The sequence below is a fragment of the Cydia splendana genome, chromosome 8 (assembly GCF_910591565.1).
Source record: "Cydia splendana chromosome 8, ilCydSple1.2, whole genome shotgun sequence".
NCBI lineage: Eukaryota > Metazoa > Arthropoda > Insecta > Lepidoptera > Tortricidae > Cydia > Cydia splendana.
Window position 1 is genome coordinate 16,672,330 of NC_085967.1, and position 20,962 is coordinate 16,693,291.

General features: G+C 37.6%; 2 protein-coding genes and 1 non-coding gene across 3 annotated transcripts; 1 reads left to right on the forward strand and 2 right to left on the reverse strand.

Moving 5' to 3' along the window:
* Positions 1–1,466: 1,466 nt before the first annotated feature.
* On the reverse strand, positions 1,467–8,178 carry LOC134792924 (troponin C, isoallergen Bla g 6.0101-like). The gene is made up of 5 exons (XM_063764385.1): positions 8,037–8,178; positions 7,212–7,355; positions 6,158–6,286; positions 2,315–2,446; positions 1,467–1,688 (listed from the first exon to the last, which is right to left on the reverse strand). The coding sequence occupies exons 1-5, from the start codon at positions 8,125–8,127 to the stop codon at positions 1,660–1,662; spliced, it is 525 nt and encodes a 174-aa protein (XP_063620455.1). The 5' UTR covers positions 8,128–8,178; the 3' UTR covers positions 1,467–1,659.
* A 3,727-nt stretch (positions 8,179–11,905) lies between these two features.
* On the reverse strand, positions 11,906–19,414 carry LOC134792925 (troponin C, isoallergen Bla g 6.0101-like). The gene is made up of 6 exons (XM_063764386.1): positions 19,320–19,414; positions 19,192–19,219; positions 15,387–15,530; positions 13,525–13,653; positions 12,756–12,887; positions 11,906–12,195 (listed from the first exon to the last, which is right to left on the reverse strand). The coding sequence occupies exons 1-6, from the start codon at positions 19,320–19,322 to the stop codon at positions 12,167–12,169; spliced, it is 465 nt and encodes a 154-aa protein (XP_063620456.1). The 5' UTR covers positions 19,323–19,414; the 3' UTR covers positions 11,906–12,166.
* Positions 14,660–14,731, forward strand: Trnah-gug (transfer RNA histidin (anticodon GUG)). The gene has a single exon. It is a non-coding gene; the product is annotated as a tRNA-His (tRNA).
* Positions 19,415–20,962: the final 1,548 nt, after the last annotated feature.

Sequence of the window (20,962 nt, forward strand, 5' to 3'; positions counted from 1 at the left end):
AACGACGTGATTGAGGGCAAGCACAACTAATGCAAATAACTTATTTCATAACGTAGCTTAAGTTTATTGTACGTTTCTTTTCATTTGTCGTACCTTTCGAATTAAATAGGACATAGGTTTGGCAACTAAATATTTTTCCCAGTCACTCGATAGCTGAAAAATTATAGAAAATGATTATTTTTTAAGCTATACCTGTTATCTTGAAATAATAGAGATACACCTAATGAGGCAAAATTAATTTAGATTTTATGTTTAACATAAAAATAAACATTATCTTTACTAACCGGACTATTATTTTGGGAAAGCGCTAGTGGCCTAGCGGTAAGATCGTGAGACTTTAAATCCGGCGGCCGCGGGTTCGAACCCTGGCTCGTACCAATAAGTTTTTCGGAACTAATGTACGAAATATCATTTGATATTTTAGTAGCCACTCTTCGGTGAAGGAAAATATCGTGAGGAAACCTATTGCATTTAAATGCACTGCAGTTAACTTTTAACCTTAAAATTTATTGATACGTTACATAAATACAATCAAAACCAATCTTGAAAAATGTAAGACTACAAATTATTTACAACTTCTGTCAGTTTTCTCAGTAATCATAATCAAAAATTATACTAACAAAATTGCAATCAACTGTAGTATAATGTCCTAGATACATGTCGCAATTTAGTCGGCATGTTTATCTGGCTTGGCCACAGTCTGTCATACAACTGGCACGGGTCCAGCATTTCAGGTGTCGTGCAATCCGTCTCGTCATTCGTCAAGGCGCGCGCAGCCAAGTCCAAGGCGAGGCTTTTGCAGCCAAAAAAAGTTGTAACTGTTACAATATGAAGGTTGACGGATTGAAACGATACGATAAAGTATGGTTGTTACGTTAGATATAATTATATTAAATATAAGTCGAAATATTAGAAGTCAATATGAGTTTAGATGAATAAAATTGTTTGAAGGTAACTGTCTTTTTTTAATATACGCGGGAATGGTACAGTCAGCTATAATAGTAGCGGATGACACGACTGCCACCCCGGAATACTTTTCTAAATAGGCACATATCTCTACAATTCGCATTGAAAAGTATCTTTCACATTCTATTTAATTGTTCTACCTACATATACAGAAATGTCCCTTTTTGCTAAGTTATTTGAGATACATTTGACGCGTAGTTTGATCCGCTACTTTTGATGCTGACTGTACTACGAGTAAGTAAAATAAAACCAAAGTTGAATATTTTAATTTATTGTTTATTTAAAATATTTTTAATCACTGCTCGCAGGTTTTTATTTTTTTATAAAATATATAGTAGGTGTAGGTGTAGGTATAGTAGGTGTAGTAGGTGTACTCGACTGCGATCGCCAACCCGCCTGCCAAGCGTGGCGATTATGGCATACACCCCCCAAAGGGGGAGGCCTATGTTCAGCAGTGGACGTCTTATGGCTGAGATGATGATGATGATGATAGTAGGTACCCAATAATAAATACATTAAAAGGTATCATCAAAATTCAACCTTCCAGTGCCTTAAACAGAGTAAAGGCTCAGCAAATTTGAATTTTGGTCGAAACTTAATCTAGATATCACTTAGGTTGTTTAATAATATAGTTAAATAACATATTTATAAATAAACTAATAATATAAAAGAGAACCTAAACCAGCCAGAAATTTATTCACCAGTCATGACTTCAAGGAACTCTGTAACAAAACGAAATAAATGAATGAAGAAACAACTAATTAACTCGAACGTCCCTTATAATAGGTACCTACATAATATTCGAAATTGATAACCTTAACCAGCCTCAACCTTATCTATTTCAAATAAAAAAAAACATTCAGGAAAAATTTGGAACGTCAGTTTTGACTTCTAGCTATTATCAATTTATCAGGTAGTGTGTGTATTTATGTACGATCCCGAAAAAAATCATCAATACAAAATATTGGCTAATGAGGCTACCTATCTTGTACATTTTTTAAACTTAACGAATAGTGCAAATAGTCTGATTATATTGAACAAGTTTAAAGTGCGAAATGAAGACGGAACAGGCAGTACCTAGTACCTAACTAGTTATCTTCGCTTGAGCTTGACTAAATATTGGTTAAACGCGTTTCAAGAATAATTCTTCGTTAGCTGCATACTTACTTCCACGTTAGTTATAAAATAAAAAATATTACAATAGAACAACATTAATGAGCAAAAAAAAGTTCTCGTGTCGACTTCGTAATCTTGAAGATAACCGGAAATCCTAACCGGTTACGTTGTGGTAGATAACGCTAACCTGTCATACCCGGACGCCGACTCAATAATGGAAGTAGAAACTTACCCTCAAAGTCAACAGTGCCCGAGCCATCAGAGTCAATGTCTTCAATCATGGCGTCCAAGTCATCTTTCGGAATAGAAGCGTCCAGTTCCTTGAAGATCTCACGCAGTACGTCCGTCGTGATGTAACCGTTACCTGGCAACATGAGATCAGACCATGTTGTCAAATTCACAAACAAAATCAAGAAAGCCGGGACATCACCGACAAAAGCTGTTCAGGATTATGTTTTCATTGCAAAGTAAGTATGTTTAATAATTATTGATTGGTACATATGTATTAATCTTAAAACTACTCAATAAGTTACAAATACCTATTCATTATACAATGGATTGGTATTTTGAAGTAATAGTAGGAAAATGTACAACCATGAATATGAAAGTAGTAAGGTCAATGCGCCCAAATCCGTCTGCGGGAAAGTCCATAAACGAGCGCGTTTTTCAGACAACAGTAGGTACTCTATATTGTCAACTCCATCGAACAAGCAGCGCTTAGTTTTAGTTCCAGCAGTCAAAAGCAAACGGTGACGGTAAAAAAAAATGCTCATGTATGGTATACGGAATTTCCCGCTGACGAATATGGCCACATTCACTTTAACTTCAATCTTTAAATTTACACCTTGACGCGATATTTAATTCACGATAATATTTTTATTTTAAACGAATGATGATACGGTTGATTTATTAATAATACCAAAGACATATGTAACTTCGTATAAGACGAATAAAGTCTAAGGAAAAAACGTGCCTCGGAATTCAAGCAAAAGTCATTCTCGAATAGATGGCGCACACACCTTTAGCCTATCCTCGGCTAGATGGCGTGACGACACCGTTTCATACTTAACAATTTTAACACATAGATATCAGTGAATGAACATGGATCAAAATTATATAAAAATAATAAAATCATTTATCCATATATATACATTTTTTGATAACTTTATACGTTTTCTTTTTGAGTTTTAGTCGTGTGTCGATAGATGGCAGTAAATTTACAGTGACTACAAAATTTACAATGACAGGACCCCTCTATACTATTCTTTTTGATAATACGAATACAAAGACTCGAGTTGCCCAATGACAAATATCCCGATGTTCAAAGACATTCTAAGAAAAGATATTTTGCGTTAGTAGGTATGTGTTTGAGTTACTTTTCCTTCACAAACTTACACCACAGAATAAGTTATAGTACTACCCTACAGAAAGGAAACTTCCTACAAATCTGAAGTTTGACAGCGATTCAGGGACGAATCATGCTGTCCCTTTCTTATGTATGTATGGTACGATCCATGTGATCCATGTGACGACCAGCTCAAATAGTGATGATACCGATGCGTCGAGCTTGCAGCGCAATTATAGAAAAGCAAACTTTCCCCTGCTCTATTATAGGTTATCTAACACTGATTGGTCCCCATTGATTACTTGTACTACCGTTGATGAATGTGTTAAAAGTTTTTACTTAATATTGGATGCAATAATTTCAGAATGTGTCCCACTAAAAAAGATCGCAAAAAATAGAAAAACCTACCCCGATTGGTTCACTAGTGAACTAATCCAACTAAATCAATTAAAAAACCAACACCACAAAATTTATAAACAAACAGGAAACCAGCTCCATTACGCATTCTTTTCATACTACAGGAAGCTAGTATTGTCCAAGTCTGAAGAATGCCAGAAATCGTTTCTTGAAGCCCTCCAATCAAATATAGTAAAGGACCCATCCTCATTCTGGTCATTTGTTAAACGAAATAGGATGTCTAACCAACCAGCAACTTTTGTAAACTTGTCCCCTAAAGGAGTTGCCGATTCATTTGCCGACTTTTTCAGAAATGTCTATCTACAGACACCTCCGACCCTAGATGTATCTGTCGCACAAGCGTCCGCAACTGCACGCGGTATCCAAGAAACCCATCGCCATGTAACTATTGATAACATTAGTGAGGATGATGTCCGTAAAGCAATAGCACGCTTACGCTCTAAACACACTCAAGGCCCTGATGGGATTCCTCAGTATATAGTCAAGGACTGTCGAGAAGTATTCGTGCAGCCTTTACGAGTAATTCTTAACCTTGCCCTAGACTCGAAGACATTTCCCTTGGCCTGGAAAATAACAAAAGTACTGCCGATACACAAGACTGGTTCAAAAACGGACATTCAAAACTACAGGCCAATTGCGGTGTTATCCATATTCGGGAAAATTTTTGAAAGTATCCTCTGCTCACACATAAATCGGCATCTCAAAGGCTGGTTCTGTGATGAGCAGCATGGGTTCTTATCAAAGCGTTCGACCTCATCGAACCTTATAAACGCAACAACCATAATTGCCAATAGCCTAGATAATAAAAAACAGGTCGATGTTGCCTATTTTGACTATCGAAAAGCCTTTGACACAGTAAATAACGACATACTACTTGGGAAAATGGCTTTAGCTGGTTTTTCCTGTCAGCTCTTATCCTTCTTAGCCTCTTACTTATCAGGGAGGCAACAGTATGTGCAATATGGCCAATCTAGGTCAAATCTGTACCCAGTACACTCAGGAATTGGTCAAGGTAGTAACCTGGGTCCTCTCCTTTTTCTGGTCTTAGTTAATGACCTGCCAGCAAATATTAGGCATTCCACTTGCTTAATGTTTGCTGATGACCTAAAATTAGTCAAACCGGTTGGAGACCACGACGATTGTCTAAAGTTGCAGCAAGACATTGACAGTGTCTGTGCTTGGAGTGTCCAAAACAAATTGTCTCTAAACGTAGGGAAATGTTCGGTCATGTCATACACCCGTGCTCGACATCCTCAAAAATGTTATTACAGGATCGGAAATAATTCTCTGCAGCAAGTTGCATCAGTTCGTGATCTTGGCACAATATTCGATCAACAGCTCACATTCAATGACCACATTGTCAGCGCCTGTAAGGTTGCAAGAAAATACCTAGGTTTCGTAATCCGCCAATCAAAATCTTTCAGTACACAGAATGCACTTAGAATACTGTACAACGCGTATGTACGAAGCCGACTTGAGACGAATGCGATAATTTGGAGTCCCCATGAACAACACTACACACTTATGTTGGAGAGGGTCCAGAAATCGTTCATTCGTCATCTATATAATAAAACTTATGGTTACTATCCATACATGTACCCTAGTCTATATATTCTCGGAATGGTTAACTACACCACCCTCGAGGCCAGAAGAAATGTGGCACTCGTAAGATATTTTTATCTCCTAATCCGTGGCCAAATACATAACCCTCAGTTGCTAGCACTTGTACCGTTTCGAGTACCTGTCCACAGCAGTATTCAGCTGCGCCCTCGTCGCCGCGCGCTGTTTGCAGTCCCGGCGGCGCGGACCCGGGCATTATCCCACTCACCGCTGCACCACGCATTGTCTCTCCTGAACGATATATTGGACAGCGACAGCGAACTTGACATATTCCAATGCACGGAACCTAGTTTTTTGTCAGTTAGTAGCCGATACCTGGAGTCAATAGCGACGCCGAGCTCAATTAATGTATAGTTAGCACTTAAGTAAAATCTTACTCTCAATGTTTATATAATGTCACTCCTTTTAACATGTGTAGCTTGACTGTAAATGTTAATTTAAGGAATAAATAAATAATAAAAAAAATAATAATAAAAATCCCTTTCGGCTATTTAGGGTTGTCAAAATTCAGGGTATTAATTATCTTATCTGTGGTCGTACACGCAAAGGGACGTCAAGTTGTGTCAACCCTAATAATTGATTGGAGCACTGCGCCGAACGGAGCCGAAAACGCCCCGCACACTAGTTTCCTACCCCTGCTTAAACTTGTATTTCCTTTTTCTTTACAAAATAGTGTATGATATGTCAAATTACCTTCTTTGTCGTATAATCTGAAGGCCTCTCTGAGCTCGGCCGTCATGGCCTCACTGTCGGGCTCCTCGTCTTCTGTGAGGAACTGCGCCGCCAGCTTGCAGAACTCATTGAACTCCAATTCGCCCGAACCTATAGTTTTTTTTTTAATTAGAATTAACTAGGTCTTTCGCCGTTGTTTGAAAATGAGACTTAATTGTAACAGGTCCTTCGCCGTTGTATATTTAATGTTAATTTAATATTGCCTCGATTTTCAGATAGGTTAGTAAAACCGTTTTCCGAAACGTAATAATTGCGCTTTATACACATGTACAAACAGCAACACTCCTAACATCGGTGGACCTTATTACAAAAGGCATAAGGTCCACCGATCTGTAGTTTTTTTTTATTTTATTTTTTTATGGCATCGCGTTCCTGGCGCATTCAGCCACGATGTGTAGTTAATAATGTGGGCGATGGTACCAGTCAGCCAAACTATTAGCTTAGCACTCCTGCTTACGAATATGTATTCAGGGATGCTAAGCAAATCATTTTACAGTACATATAGTCCTATTTTCCCGCACTACGTAAAATAGCATATGTCAAAAGTTTAAAGGGCCATATGCACTGTAAAACGTTATACGATACACGTGCGAATAGGTAATTCGAATTTCCTCTTTTCCTCACTTGTATCGTAAATAACTATTCCTGACTGCTATATAGATTCTTACTTATACAATATACATCAATTTTATTAATTTATGAATAATACACATACGTACAGCAAGCTGCTGAGATAACTGACCGCCCTGCATATAAACTTGTTTTCAAGGGGGGTCGTCTATATACCTACAAATGCCTATTTATTTGACAGTAAAATTACAACCCCCACTTTTTTTACCAGGCGGGTCTAAAGATATTTGACAAAATTCTCTATTTTAATTTTAATCTACCTAAATTTCATGTAACAGCGCCATCTGTCATCACACGAAGGCATTAGACTGCAGTATCTGCTCATGCTCGTGGCATAGAGCGCCATCTACATATTTTATATAAAACTGCTAAGCCAGTGACTTACCGTCCTCGTCAACCTCGTCAATGATTTCTTTTAAGGAGTCATCATCAATCTCGTGTCCTAACATTTCCAGGATTGTACCAATCATGTCAGTGCTGATGATTCCTTTCTTCTCATGGTCGAAGGCGTCGAAGGCATTCTTCAGAACTGAGGAGAAAATATAATTTTAAAAAGTCTACCTTGATTATTTTTACGTATTCTCCTTTCTTCTACGATTGCAACATAGTGGTACCGGTACCTAATATTTAGATTCATTTACTTAGGTTGGTATTCCACTTGTCCAATTTCTTGGTCCAATGTGCATTGCGTCTCACTCTCTCACTAAGCAAACTGTGAGACGCAAATACACATTGGACAGGTGAAATACCACCCTTACTCACTGCGTCTAAATAAAGTGATGTTCAGAATTTCCAGTAAACAGATAGCTTTACCTTACCGATTATATTATGTATACTTTTTTATTATCGCGTTATCTGTCATTTCGACTTAGGCATGTATTTGTAACAAGGGGATAACATAAATTAATTATTAAAGACTTGTTAATTTTCATGAATAACCGTGGACTATTGGTTCAAATCACATCACAGAATCAAATCAAACTACATAACTGACTAGGGTTTTAAAAGAAATTACTTCAAATAAATATGGCCAAACTAATTACATACATTCGTAAAAAAATATTAATCATTCACAGTTACTAAAGAAAACAGAATAGGGAAAAGAAATGAGGAGTTTATTTTCAAAAGGACTTATTTCCCAATGAACACTATTCTAAATTAAGCTCTTTTGAAAAGAGACTCCTCTAATATTTTAGTAACTTTTACTTACGGGTCAATTGAGTCTTGTCAAGTTCCTCCTGCGCACAGCACATAAAACAAAAATACAATATTAAAAACCTCCACAACATTTTGACGTTCATACACTAAACAATAGTCACTGAACTTACGCACCATATTTAATGGTCAGTACAGTAGATAGGTTCGCTGTCAAGCAAATACTGTCAATATGATCCAGACTTTGTAGATGTGAGTTTATATTATATGCATAACAAGATTGACGCATTCTGCCTGGGAGGAATAGTTCAGGGGTGTTCAACTGTATTGGAATTAAATAAGCTAATTAATATAAAACTGTTTACGGATTATATCGCGTATAATGAATTTAAAATACATTCCGACGTTCGGGCCCTTTACAAAATCTGTGATAAACGGGAGAAACTGAGGAAAATCAAAATTACAATATCTTAATATAGGCATTTAAATTCTACTAATAGAATAGAAAACGAGTGGTCAATATATACCACTAGATTCCCAATTTATATCGCTCGTATTTCAAAAATTAGCATTTATCCGTTTTCCGAGTGACGAAATCGAACGATCGGAATTCAAAAATCAGCCCCCTGCAAGCAACAGTTGAGCACTCCTGCGGCTCGCTTGGAATCCCATCACCGTCATTACCGTCACCGACTAGTCCATTGCTATCGACGGGGCCGAATTTAGTGCCGCAACTACGTATATAACAACCAAACGCTCTTCATCCCTCTCAGACTAAAGCGAACTAACTCATCTAACTAATACGTTCCAAAAGAAAACCTAATGCGCGATGATACAGTCTAAATTTGAACACGCTTAATCCCGAAGTAAGACACTTTGGTTTTAGATAGAAAATTCGGGGTACAGGGGTATAATGATGATTGATGATTCATTATTTTAAACCAAATTAGACCTTAATTGTTAAACGATTGAGATGAAAATCTATTTTAAAATTGAAATGCACAAAAGACATTATGGATATTATCTTTGAGAACAAAATGCTAGTGTGAAGAAGGTTCCGGAAGTTATTTTCTTATAACAGCTCGATATAAATAAACATTTGATCCATAGAAAACCGCAATAATTACGTAGGAAAGTCGCCAAATTTTAAACATACTTGTTTATATGCGAAGGTTTGCATTGACCTTTTCAGATTAACATACTTAGGTATGTATATTTATGAAAGGTAAAAAGGGTCCTTCGATTTCAATATTTATGATGTCCTCAGGTAATCGTGCTGGGCCCAGCATGTTCTACTTAGATAAGGCGTGATCTGATCAGCATTGAGATAAGGATAGGTATATTATTGGAGTTCCGTTTCCAATTCCAATACTTTTAGCAGAACGATATTGAGATCTTTGCTTCCGTGAACTTCTTGAGAATATCATATCCCTAAAATGATTAAATCGGGTAAAACCTTGAACAGAAAGTTCATATTAAATAAAAAAATATATTATATTTATCCAATATTTTTTTCAATCGGTACGTATGGAGGTCCAAGGGGGAGACCTATGTGTCAGCAGTGGACGTCTTATGGCTGAGATGATGATGATGATGAATATTTTTTTCGTTATCTACAGAGTTATTTTGACAATACATTATTTTTATTTAATTTCCAACATACTATCACCATAATATGGTAGTAAACCTACGTTATTATCTTAATTTATAACTACATATTTTAGGTTTACGCAGGTTTACTCCAGCCCAGCCAAACAAAATTGACACGGAATTTTTCAGTTAAAAATGGTACCTACTGCATATTATCGTCGTTGCGTCAATTTTTTAGAAAATAAGCGTTTATTTATTTAGGGTAGTTTCATTTCGGTTTTCAAAAATTGTTGTGGTTTTTTGAAAACCGAAATGAAATTCACAAGCGCAGCGACAATATAGGAGTTAATGAATCAAAACAATTTCTTTAAAAAAAAACGCTTCTAAAGGCTTTATAACTGTTGTTAATATGTACCACTTATTTTCCCCCCCAAAGCTCTTCCTGATCTAATCACCTAATCGGTACTTCGTTTCGTTTACCCCTGTTTTACCCGATGCCATTGGGATATAATATATACCTCTGGCCTTTGGACTGTTCCCTCCCGACCTTCCACTCACCAAATTACTGACCCTCGTTAAGATGTATGATTAGTGATTACGGACCCCTGGCCACAGAGAAAAAAGTACGTAGAGTGCTCACTCCATACATAGGGTTGCCATAATAGGGCCATATTACGCCTCAGAAACTTCGCGCGGGCTACCGAGAGGGGGGGGGGGGTGTATCTGGTTGCTGCTGTTTGAAGCTGCGGTTTGGAGAGCCCTGTTCTAGAGCGCTATTAATAAATAAATAAATATATAGGCAGGGTCACTACCGAATAGGCCAGACCGGTCGACAAAATACGGGACAAAAACGGGACCAGTAAAAATACGGGACGTGATACTTAAATACGGTGACAGTCCCGTATATACGAGACGTATGGCAACCCTATCCATGCATCAGTTTTGGTACCAATACGACAATTATTTTCGTAGTCGACATCTAGCATCGAGTAGCGGTATTATCAGTACTGTTACTTGACAATACATAGAAGTTGCGACGACCGAAAAGTCTAATAATGCTCAACAATTTTCAGCTAATATAACCGGATGAACCGGAACTCTATTTTCAACTCCTGCTTATAATATTAGTTGTAAATTGTTGTTTGATACAATTTTCGTGAGTCGCAACACTTGAAACATCTAGTATCAAGTAGCGGTACTGATAATTCCGCTACTCGATGCTAGATGTCGACTACGAAAATAATAGTCGTTTTGGTACCAAAACTGATGTATGGAGTGAGCACTCTATGTTAACTATATTTCTCTATGCCCCTGGCGTAAAGATTGCATATACTACGAGTAATCGCGTACATTTCTAAATAAGTTCCAATCAGATTACGGAGCTTTCGGAATTTATGTTAGGATTTTTTGACTAATGTTGGCTTTATAGGGTGAAATTGATAACCAAATGATAACACCGGAAGAGCTGTTTTATTTATGTTTTTACCCCCGGAGCAAACAGAGGGCTGCTATACCGCTTGACTGCTATTGTGCGTGTGTCTGTCTGTGGCACCGTAACTCTTAAGAGCCCATCAACGTGCACACTAGCGCCACTGCTAAATAATCGTGATTATTCAAATTCAACGAAAGATATTTAAAAAAAGGGGGCCGCTACGTACCGTATTCTGTATTTAAGTACCTTTTGAATACATCAAACTAGTTTTTATGTTGCTGGATTCGTCGATGTATTAACTCAAAACAAAAACGGCCGTTTTAACTTTGGACGCATAGATTGACGAATCCAGCAACATAAAAACTAGTTTGATGTATTCAAAGGGTACTTAAATACAAAATACAGTACGTAGCGGCCCCCTTTTTTAAATACCTATCGTTAAATTAAAATAATCACGATTATTTAGCAGTGGCGCTAGTGTGCACGTTGATGGGCTCTTAAGGGCCGTTTGCACCAAACCGTCTGACAGTGTTAAAGCGTTCGCTATTTTTTATTGTATGCGAAGTTTCATATATCTCTGCTCCGTGACGGTGATTAGTCTGCTCAGGCTGTGGTTGGTGCAACTGACCCTAATAACTAATGACCCTAACAACTGACCCTTATTGTTCTACATACCTCTTTTTGGTATGCTATTAGAGAATGGGAGATACTTTTGACACGTATTCGGGTACAGATCGATACCTCTGTTATCTATTCTTGTGAATAATCGTTATTCAGAAATGTTCAGGTATTAAACAAACCTCTGTTATCAATTCTTGTGAATAATCGTTATTCAGAAATTTTCAGGTATTAAACAAATTAAACGCAAGTATATGTGTAACTAATTATTTATAAAAAAAAGATCCCCTGCGAGCAGTGTTTGTACATTATCAGTAGAATATTTACAAAATACAATTAGGTATATAGGTTTCATAAAAATTCAATCTGTCATAGTCTCAGACATTTGTTATAGACGCTTCATGGTGATTGAATTTTGGTCGTAACTTAATCTAAATATCACTTTGTTTAGCTTAAGAATTAACATAATTACAGTGAAGTAATACTAACATGGTAAAAAGGGCTTATAATTAGTAGACTTATAAGCTAAACTGTCGAGTTGAAGTTTATTCACCAGTCATGACTTCAAGGAATTCTGAAACAGAAAGAATTAACGTCATTTAAACTGTTAAACTGTTAACCTAGTATCAAATTGTACTGGTAACTGTGGTAACTCCAGGTTTAACCGGTTAACCCTGGGTTAGTGGGATGGTGCAAGTGGCGCTAATTGATTTAAAACACCTGTGGGGCTTTTGAAAAAAAAAGGAGTAGGTTCTCAATTCGTCAGAATATTTTGATTTTAAACAAAGGTTGTCAAATGAATGAATGACTGAATGAATGAATTAAAGCATTTATTTCGTGTGACTAAAGATTTACTTATTCAAATTTTAGTGGACGTGACGTGCCTTATGTACAACTAATGGGGTTGGCCGGTCGAAGTATATTTAACAGATGGCGCCACCATAGCTTGCCCTGTCAATTCCTAGAATTCTGTCAAATTTTTGTTTTTTCATGGAATTTGATGCCCTGCATGCCAGCCAAATCTTATAGAACTAAACTAGTGAAAGGGGTAAGCTATGATAGCGCCATCTATGCAAACTTTTGACAGTTGCCAACCCCATTGTGTTGACACATACAACTAGGTTTAAAATGTACCCTCAAAGTCCACTGTGCCCGAACCGTCAGAGTCAATGTCCTCAATCATGGCGTCCATGTCATCCTTCGGGATGGAGCTGTCCAGCTCCATAAAGATCTCACGCAGCACGTCTGTCGTGATGTAACCGTTACCTGATACAATTAATAATACCCTTGTTCATAAACGTCTGCTAAAGTTGACAAGCCGATAATAATCGTTTGTCCCTTTTCGACGTATTGGTATAATGGAAAGGGACAAACGATTGTTATCGGCTTGTCAACTTTAGTAGACGTTTATTAATAAGGGGGTAAATGTTTAAACTACTTGAAATGTCTTTAAGGTCAGGTGGGGTAACAGTAACATAATTTATTTTGTTCGGATAGAGAAATCGTATGAGGAAAATCCTTCTACGTAAGTGTTTTAAATACATTTTGTTTATGCATTAGTTTTATTGCTAGTATTATCATTTGATTTAGTTTTTAATACCTTTTATCCCAGGGTTTCTTAGATTCCACTTAACCCTGTTTATGTATGTATTAGGTAAGTAAGTAAGGAAGCTTTTTTTTTTGTAAGTGGGACACTGAGGGCAAATCCGAAACTAATATAGAAGGTATCTATAGGGAAACTGTTCTAGAAATTTCTCTTTTTGTGAGAACAATTTTAGTAATGTCGAATAGTTGGAACATTTCAAAATAAAGTTTTTTCCATAATATACCAAAGTTAAAAGGGCCCATAGAGATAATTGTTTAGTATGAATGAGTAGAAATGGTAGCAGGACATGTCCAATACCTTCTTTGTCGTATAATCTGAAGGCCTCTCTGAGCTCGGCCGTCATGGCCTCACTGTCTGGCTCCTCCTCCTCTGTGAGGAACTGCGCCGCCAGCTTGCAGAACTCATTGAACTCCAATTCACCCGAACCTGTAGTCACAGAGAAATTATGAATGAATTCGCCGTGCACTTTTACGGCTGATGGTACATGTAGTGTATCCAACACACTCGTGTATACAGGGTGGCCAAAAAATAAGTGCATTCCCGTTGCCAGGGAGGTTTTGGGATTATACTGAGCAACTTTTACTATAGGACCAATCCCGAAATCGCGAAAAAAAATTTACCCTCCCATAGAAAATGAACCGGCCAAAATGTATGAAACAGCCAAATTTTTTTTTCGCAAACTCGGGGTTTGCCCCATAGTGACAACCTCCCTCCCTATCTATCGAAACAAAACTAATACAAAATAGATAAACACAATACCTAATAAGCTCATAAAAAATACATTCATAAAATTAAATAATTTGGTTTCACTGCACCTTAAATTCATTATAATTATGATAGGAAAAATTATTACCTATATTTCCGTTTCGCCATTTAAAATCAAAATAAAACCATTTAAATTAAAATAAAACTAAATTAAATCATTTATGTTCAGGCAACTACTCTGAAAATCATAATTAGATTCCAAAAAAAGTAAGACAATGTTGCCACTTTTTACTAGCGCGTCTTGTATTTATGTAAACTTAAGTAAATAAAAGTACTTTTTTAAATCGTAGGTGTAAAATTACCAATAAATAAATTATCTTAGCGTGTTTATTTATAAAAAGGAATTTACTATTTTACAAACAAATTATTGCAGTGGCAACATTGACTTACTTTTTTTGGAATCTAATTATGATTTTCATTTTAAGGCCCATGGGTATATATACCTTGAAATGTTATATATCATCATCATTCATCATCACCATCCATATCATTTGTGTTGAAAAGTTGGTATTTCACCAATTTATATTACTATTAATTTTCACACTATTGAAACAACCTATTCCTTTCAGATTATTGGATAACTATTTAGTATGATGATGATAGTAACGTTTTACAACGCCAACACAACAAGTTTGTTAATTTCGCCCGTGTCTCTTAAGCCTCGATAGCCGTGATCGTCTAGTGGTTAGGACCCTACGTTGTGGCCGTAGTAACCCAGGTTCGAATCCTGGTCACGGCAATGCAGTAGCATTGTCACGGAGAGGTGTTTTTTTGCTTTTTCATGTTATTGTATTTTGTTTTTCTTTTTGTGTCTTTTATTCCTTTTTATTTTATTTTATAACGCATTCGCTCATACATTATTATTGCAAAAAGTCACCGTTCAAGTATTCATGTGTTTTATTTAAATCTATGAAAAATTATATACGGAACAAAATTTTTTTTTTGTAAAAATTTTAAACCAAACTAATTTTTGTAGTTTAAATTACAAAAAATAACTTCTTATATTTATAACTGAAGAAAGACAAATATTTCGACAACTTGTTACCTATATAAATAAAATGTGACAAGTTTAGTGATATATATTATTATAACAACAATCGATAACATTATTAAGGCCCACTTGTACCATTCCACTAACCCGGGGTTAACCCGTCAAACCTGGAGTTGTCATGGTTACCAGTACAATTTGACACTAGGTTAACGGTTTAACCGCTTAACCCTGGATTAGTGAGATGGTGCAAGTGGGCCTTAGTATAATAATTTTTTTATTGTTACTGTTTTTAACAATTGATGACAGCGCCATCTATGCTTACAAGAGAGAATCAAGTACATCGGTCCACGGCTATCAGCGCCATCTAGCTAATACACACGGAACTTCTATGATGAAGACTTACCGTCCTCGTCAACTTCTGCTATAATTTCTTTCAAGGAATCGTCATCAATCTCGTGTCCTAACATTTCCAGAATGGTGCCAATCATGTCTGTGCTTATGACTCCTTTCTTCTCGTGGTCGAAAGCGTCGAAGGCATTCTTCAGAACTGTGGGCAAAGTAATATATGTACACATAGATGCACATGTAAAATAAGGGTGTTCTAATACGACAGGTAGGGTAGAATTATATTTGCAATGTATACCTATATCTATATGTAGGTACTTACGTGGAGCCAGATGAACAAACATTTATCAAATTGATTGGTTCGACATGGGACCCGAAAACAAGATAATTAAATAGGTAAACTTGATATTTTGTAGGAACCCAATCTTAACACAATTTTATTTTTTGGACTTAATTTAAGTTAACTCTCGTGCTAAATTTATTAGGTAATGAAACTAATGAATTACTTATGAAAGCATTTTAATAATACAATTCATATCTTTAACCCCTTACGTTCAAGCCCTGGAAGTTTATTTTAATTTGAGGCTACAGTAATGTTCTAATCGGCATTGCTTACCAAAATTATAAGAAAACTAGTCTAGGTTCAAACAATTTTCGTTTACCTATGATCGAAAGATAGGTAAAGAATTATATTACTAAATTATTGATTTAGTCAATTGCTTGCCTATCGTTCCCATCGAAAGATAAACTTTAACCACCAAGAGCAAGACAATTATAATTATCACAAGCCCTGGTGGCAATGGGCACTTTCTCAAGTTCTTAAAGTGTCATTAAAACGTCCAACTTCGCGTTCATTATATTGTTTCTCTTCTAAATAGTTGCCGGAAGTCGTTTTGTGTTGAGAGAACTTAAACTGTCTCAATTAAATCTTACGAGTCAACGAAAAGTTAGTGATTAGAGGCGCGAACAATTGGCAATTGTGTGCTTAAGGATGACGTTAATGATGTGACATTTGATTACCTGGCCCCTATTTCACCACGGTGACAGGTGCGACAATTCGACATATCTCACTGTTACTGACGTCACAGGCCTCCATAGGCTACGGTAACCGCTTACCATCGGACGGGCCGTAGGTATTCCTGTTTGTCACCATCATTGTATTATTTAAAAAAACTTTATTATATCGGCAAAAAACAGGTATTTCTCTTGCGATGTTTATGATGATAATGATGACAATTGTCACAAGATTTAAAAGAACTTTCGGTAATTCTTGACAGCAAATGAGTTCTGTGTCGGAATTTCGTGACAATTGTCGTGTTTCTTGTGACAATTGTCATTCATTAGCTTCGCAAAATAAAGTAGGTACTTATTAACTGGCGATACAGTGGAGTTTTTTTTTAATTAACGTGTTGGTGGCAAACAAGCACACCGCCCGTCTGATGGTAAGCGGTTACCGTAGCCTATGGAGGCCTGTGACGTCAGTAACAGTGATGTCGACAATTGTCGCACCTGTCACGGTAGTGAAATAGGGGCCTGACCATCCTGAAATCTTTCTCGGTTTCGTTACGAATGTGTATAGTCCTCATAATTATGAAGACAGCAACTACTAAATAACAGCCCGTTCACACAGGGTCTCCGTTTTACTGTTCCGTTTTATCGTATACGTTTTTTTTCATTGATGGCGTATGGAGTTGTATGAGCGACTTCACATATGACACAGTATTCAGTATACAGTAAAAAATGTCGGTCCGTTAAATTATGACATTCCGTTTTGTCATCGAAATACTGGATGAACGGAATACGTAGCCGTCATGTATCCGTACGTTTTTACTGGATATAAACTGTGTGTGGGGTGCGGGGCGGGGGGAGCTCTTTTGTTAAATATATTGTTGTTGTTGATGCTGTTGTTTGTGCTGTTGTTGGTGCTGTAGTTTTTGTGTAGTAGTTTGTTTTCCAGAGGGAAAAGGAAATGAAGTTGTACTTTTGCTAGAAAGAAAAGATCCGTATGCGAGCACTTCATTCCCGCAGCTCGGCCTTCGGCCTCGCGTGCTTGGGAACTCGTAAGGGACGCTCCGGGCCTTCGGCCCTACGCGGAGCTCGGCCGTCGGCCTTCGCTGGGTTTCGAAGCTCAGCGTCGGGCCTTCGGCCCGCCGCTTCGCTTATTAAAACACTTGGGATGGTTGGTTTTGCTCCGGGGCTCAAGCGGGAAGTTGGAGCTTAAACACGACCCAATAGTAAAAGTGTCTTGACAAGCTCACCCTCTCGTGTGACGCGTCGGGCCTTCAGCCCTACGCGGAGCTCGGCCTTCGGCCTTCGCTAGCCTCGACGCTTCGCCGTCGGGCCTTCGGCCCGCCGGCTCCGCTTATCAAGACAGTTGACTTGGTAGAACGCTGGGGAGCACTTCATTCACGCAGCTCGGCCTTCGGCCTCGCGTGCTAGCGCGTACGTAAAGGACGCTCCGGGCCTTCAGCCCTACGCGGAGCTCGGCCTTCGCTGGGTTTCGAAGCTCAGCGTCAGGCCTTCGGCCCGCCGCTTCGCTTATTAAAACACTTGTAGGGTTGACTTTTGTCCTAGCGCGCTGAAATTTTGGTCACGGAATCTCAAAGCCCCCTAGATCCCTACGAAAATATTTTTTTTGGAAAAATGCTACAATTGTGGGAAAACTGGCCACTTTTATTTTGTATGGCAACTTTTAAACGGTGCGAGATAGGTGGGGGGTGCTCGACCAAATGTCATAGAGGGCCCCGAGACAAAACAAACTGCATTCAAAAAAATTAAAAATAGCCGACTTTTTTTTTTCAAGGTGGTCCGAGCGCGCTGAGATTTGGCATGCGGCGAGCCTGGGGACCCAAGATTAACACGTAAAAAAATTTTTTTTGAAAAATCGAAAATGGCGGTGGACACGGGCCAAACTCAAATTTCCAAGTAGATTAAGCGAGCCCGAAGGGCGAGCTTCAGGCTGGGAGGCCGAAGGCCGACCCCGCGGAGGGCCGTTAGGCCCGGAGCTTCATCCCGAATATCCAAGCGTGCCCCACCCCCAGTAATTTTTGGCGAGGCCGAAGGCCGAGCTGCGGGAATGACGAACAAAGCAAAATCCTATACAAAAACTGTGTTAAGCGAGCCCGGACGGAGACTATGTGTGAACGGGCTCTCAGTTAATGCCGGATACGTTGAACGTTATACGGTGCCTATGTGTGAACATAGCATAATTTTTTGTTGTATCCGTTAAAACGGGTACCGTAAATACGGAGACTCTGTGTGAACGGGCTGTTATATATGTGAAACATAGCTTATAGTTATTTTTTTATACAAAATGTTGATGAATACAAATGTCATCTTTTGTAATAATTTCTTAGCTTATAAAGATTATAAGCACCATTATTTGTAAAACGTAGCTTATCTTTGTTTTACAATTGGTATGTTGATATCAATTCAAAAGTTTTCCCTTTGTTATCTTTTCTAAGCTTTTACTTAATATTGGAAACGGAACTACTAGGGAACCATATGATACCAAACAAGTGACTCATTGTCTGGTTTTTACTGTCACTATAACAATCTCACGGTCCATTGGGGCTCGATTTTGCTCTATGTACGGATCCACCTGCTAGCAACTGCATGCTAGGTCAAAGTATTATCACCAGGCAATAATTACAAATATTATATTATCTATAACAATTAATTATTAAAAGCCTATCCAGGACTTATAAACGTAACTGTATAATGATGTTTTATGGTATTAAGTATATTATGTATCTACGTACGTCACATTGGACTGAATTAAATGAAATATGTACTTACTTTGAAAGCTTCAATGATTTTTGAAGATTATTTCGTGATGGTAAATTAAAGGCACAGTTACTTACGGGTCAGCTGGTTCTTGTCAAGTTCTTCCTACACACAGGACATAGAAGAAAAAACAACAGAATTAATAAAAAAATCCAGTACATTTTAGTAACTTAATCACTAAGCACTTGTGACTAAACCAACGCACCATTTTTAATGAGGTATAGGAGTAGATACGTTGACTATCTCAAGCAGTTTCTGACAGTCAAAGTGATCCTGACTTTGGGTACACAGGTAGTATATATATCATACGATCGACGTATTCCGATTGGGCGGGATGATTTCAGAGGTGCTGAACTGTTTTGGATTGCACTTACATTAATTGTTTCTGTCAATCAAGTTCTTTCTGTTCCAATATTCGAATGATATTTTTGTAACTATTTAAGGTGCAGTGGGTTCAGAAAACGAAGTTTTTAAAAAGCCGTAGCTCTTTTTTGCTTCACAATACGGCTGCCATACATTCAATTAGCAATCTTGAGGGCTTTTTCTAGTGACTTCCGCGATTCGAATCCTAAGTTTTTGACTTTTGCTCGATAGAAAACGATCACGAACATAGGTCTAAAACGGACTTTAAACATTCGTAACAATTTGTGCACAAAAGATAAAAATATGAAAACTGCTTCTAATAACGCGCAATTTTATGCTTGAGCGAATTCCGCGATTACTTTTTTTTTTAATTTAACATTAAATAAATAAGTTCAAAAACATGATATCAGCGGTCCCGTGCACGCAACTTCTTTGATCAGATGCCCGCTGGGCTTGAACGAAGGCGGTCCTATCGCGGGGCGCACTAAACTGACAGTTGGATTTTGCAATTATTTTGACATTAAATCATATACGTATACGAAAAAGTATACCAGTAGACAAATTGTATTTAAAAAATAGGGTAAATTAATTATCATCACATAGAGCTCGAGTCTCATCTTAAATTTGATTTGTTGTTGTTTACGGGGGATAATTATTGAAAAACGCAGTAAACTATCTTAAAACAATACGGTTCTAAAATCATTTAAGTAATTTGCTCCTTGAAACCCCGCTTAAAATGAAAAAAGTTTGAAGACTAATACTTACTGATTGGAGTTAATTTTCATTATGCTGGTATTACCTAATATTGCGTAATTTTAAAAACGTACCCATGTGACTTCTGTACGTCAACGTCAATGAACTGATTGTGATGACAATTTTGTGATCTTTTATTTATGTTAGAGAACTTTTGATCTTCAAATATTACCTTCAAATAATACGGAACGATATGTAAATATTTCGTGTACTACTTGAAAATCTTGAAGCGGTACACCTATTTTGTTGCTGTGAGGTCCGCCCAGATATATAATGCGGTTACGTGCTGTTCTGCAAACCTTCATGAAATCAAGAATAAATAAACGACTATGGTCTAGCCTCAGTCCTAGTGAGTTTTTGCGGCTCGTGAGGCCGAGATATACTTGCCTACGAGGCTTACAGGCCAATACCGTTGCGGACTGGTTTACTGTGATTGTCTATGTATCGATTGTTATCCAAATTTACTATAAAATAAAACAAAGTTTCTAGTTAAATTATATTCTGTGCATATTTAATTTTATTTTTTATACCTCGTCGATGACAAACAAGCATACGGCCCGCCTGATGGTAAGCAGTCTCCGTAGCCTATGGACGCCTGCAACTCCAGAGGTGTTAGGTACATGCGCGTTGCCGTGCCTAACCCTCCGCACCCTCGTTGATAACCATACTCACCGGCAGGAACAATACTATGAGTAGGATCTAGTGTTATTTGGCTGCAGATTTCTGTAAGGT

Bases quoted from the DNA above. Each gene is read 5' to 3' on its own strand.
- LOC134792924 (XM_063764385.1), bottom strand. From the start codon at position 8,127: ATGAACGTCAAAATGTTGTGGAGGTTTTTAATATTGTATTTTTGTTTT. The intron at 6,287-7,211 runs GTAAGTCACTGG...AAAAAACTATAG, and splicing joins TGACGAGGTTGACGAGGACG to GTTCGGGCGAATTGGAGTTC. The intron at 1,689-2,314 runs GTAAGTTTCTAC...GTTTTGTTACAG, and splicing joins GGGCACTGTTGACTTTGAGG to AGTTCCTTGAAGTCATGACT.
- LOC134792925 (XM_063764386.1), bottom strand. The intron at 13,654-15,386 runs GTAAGTCTTCAT...CTGTGACTACAG, and splicing joins AGCAGAAGTTGACGAGGACG to GTTCGGGTGAATTGGAGTTC. The intron at 12,888-13,524 runs GTATTGGACATG...TAATTGTATCAG, and splicing joins CAGATTATACGACAAAGAAG to GTAACGGTTACATCACGACA.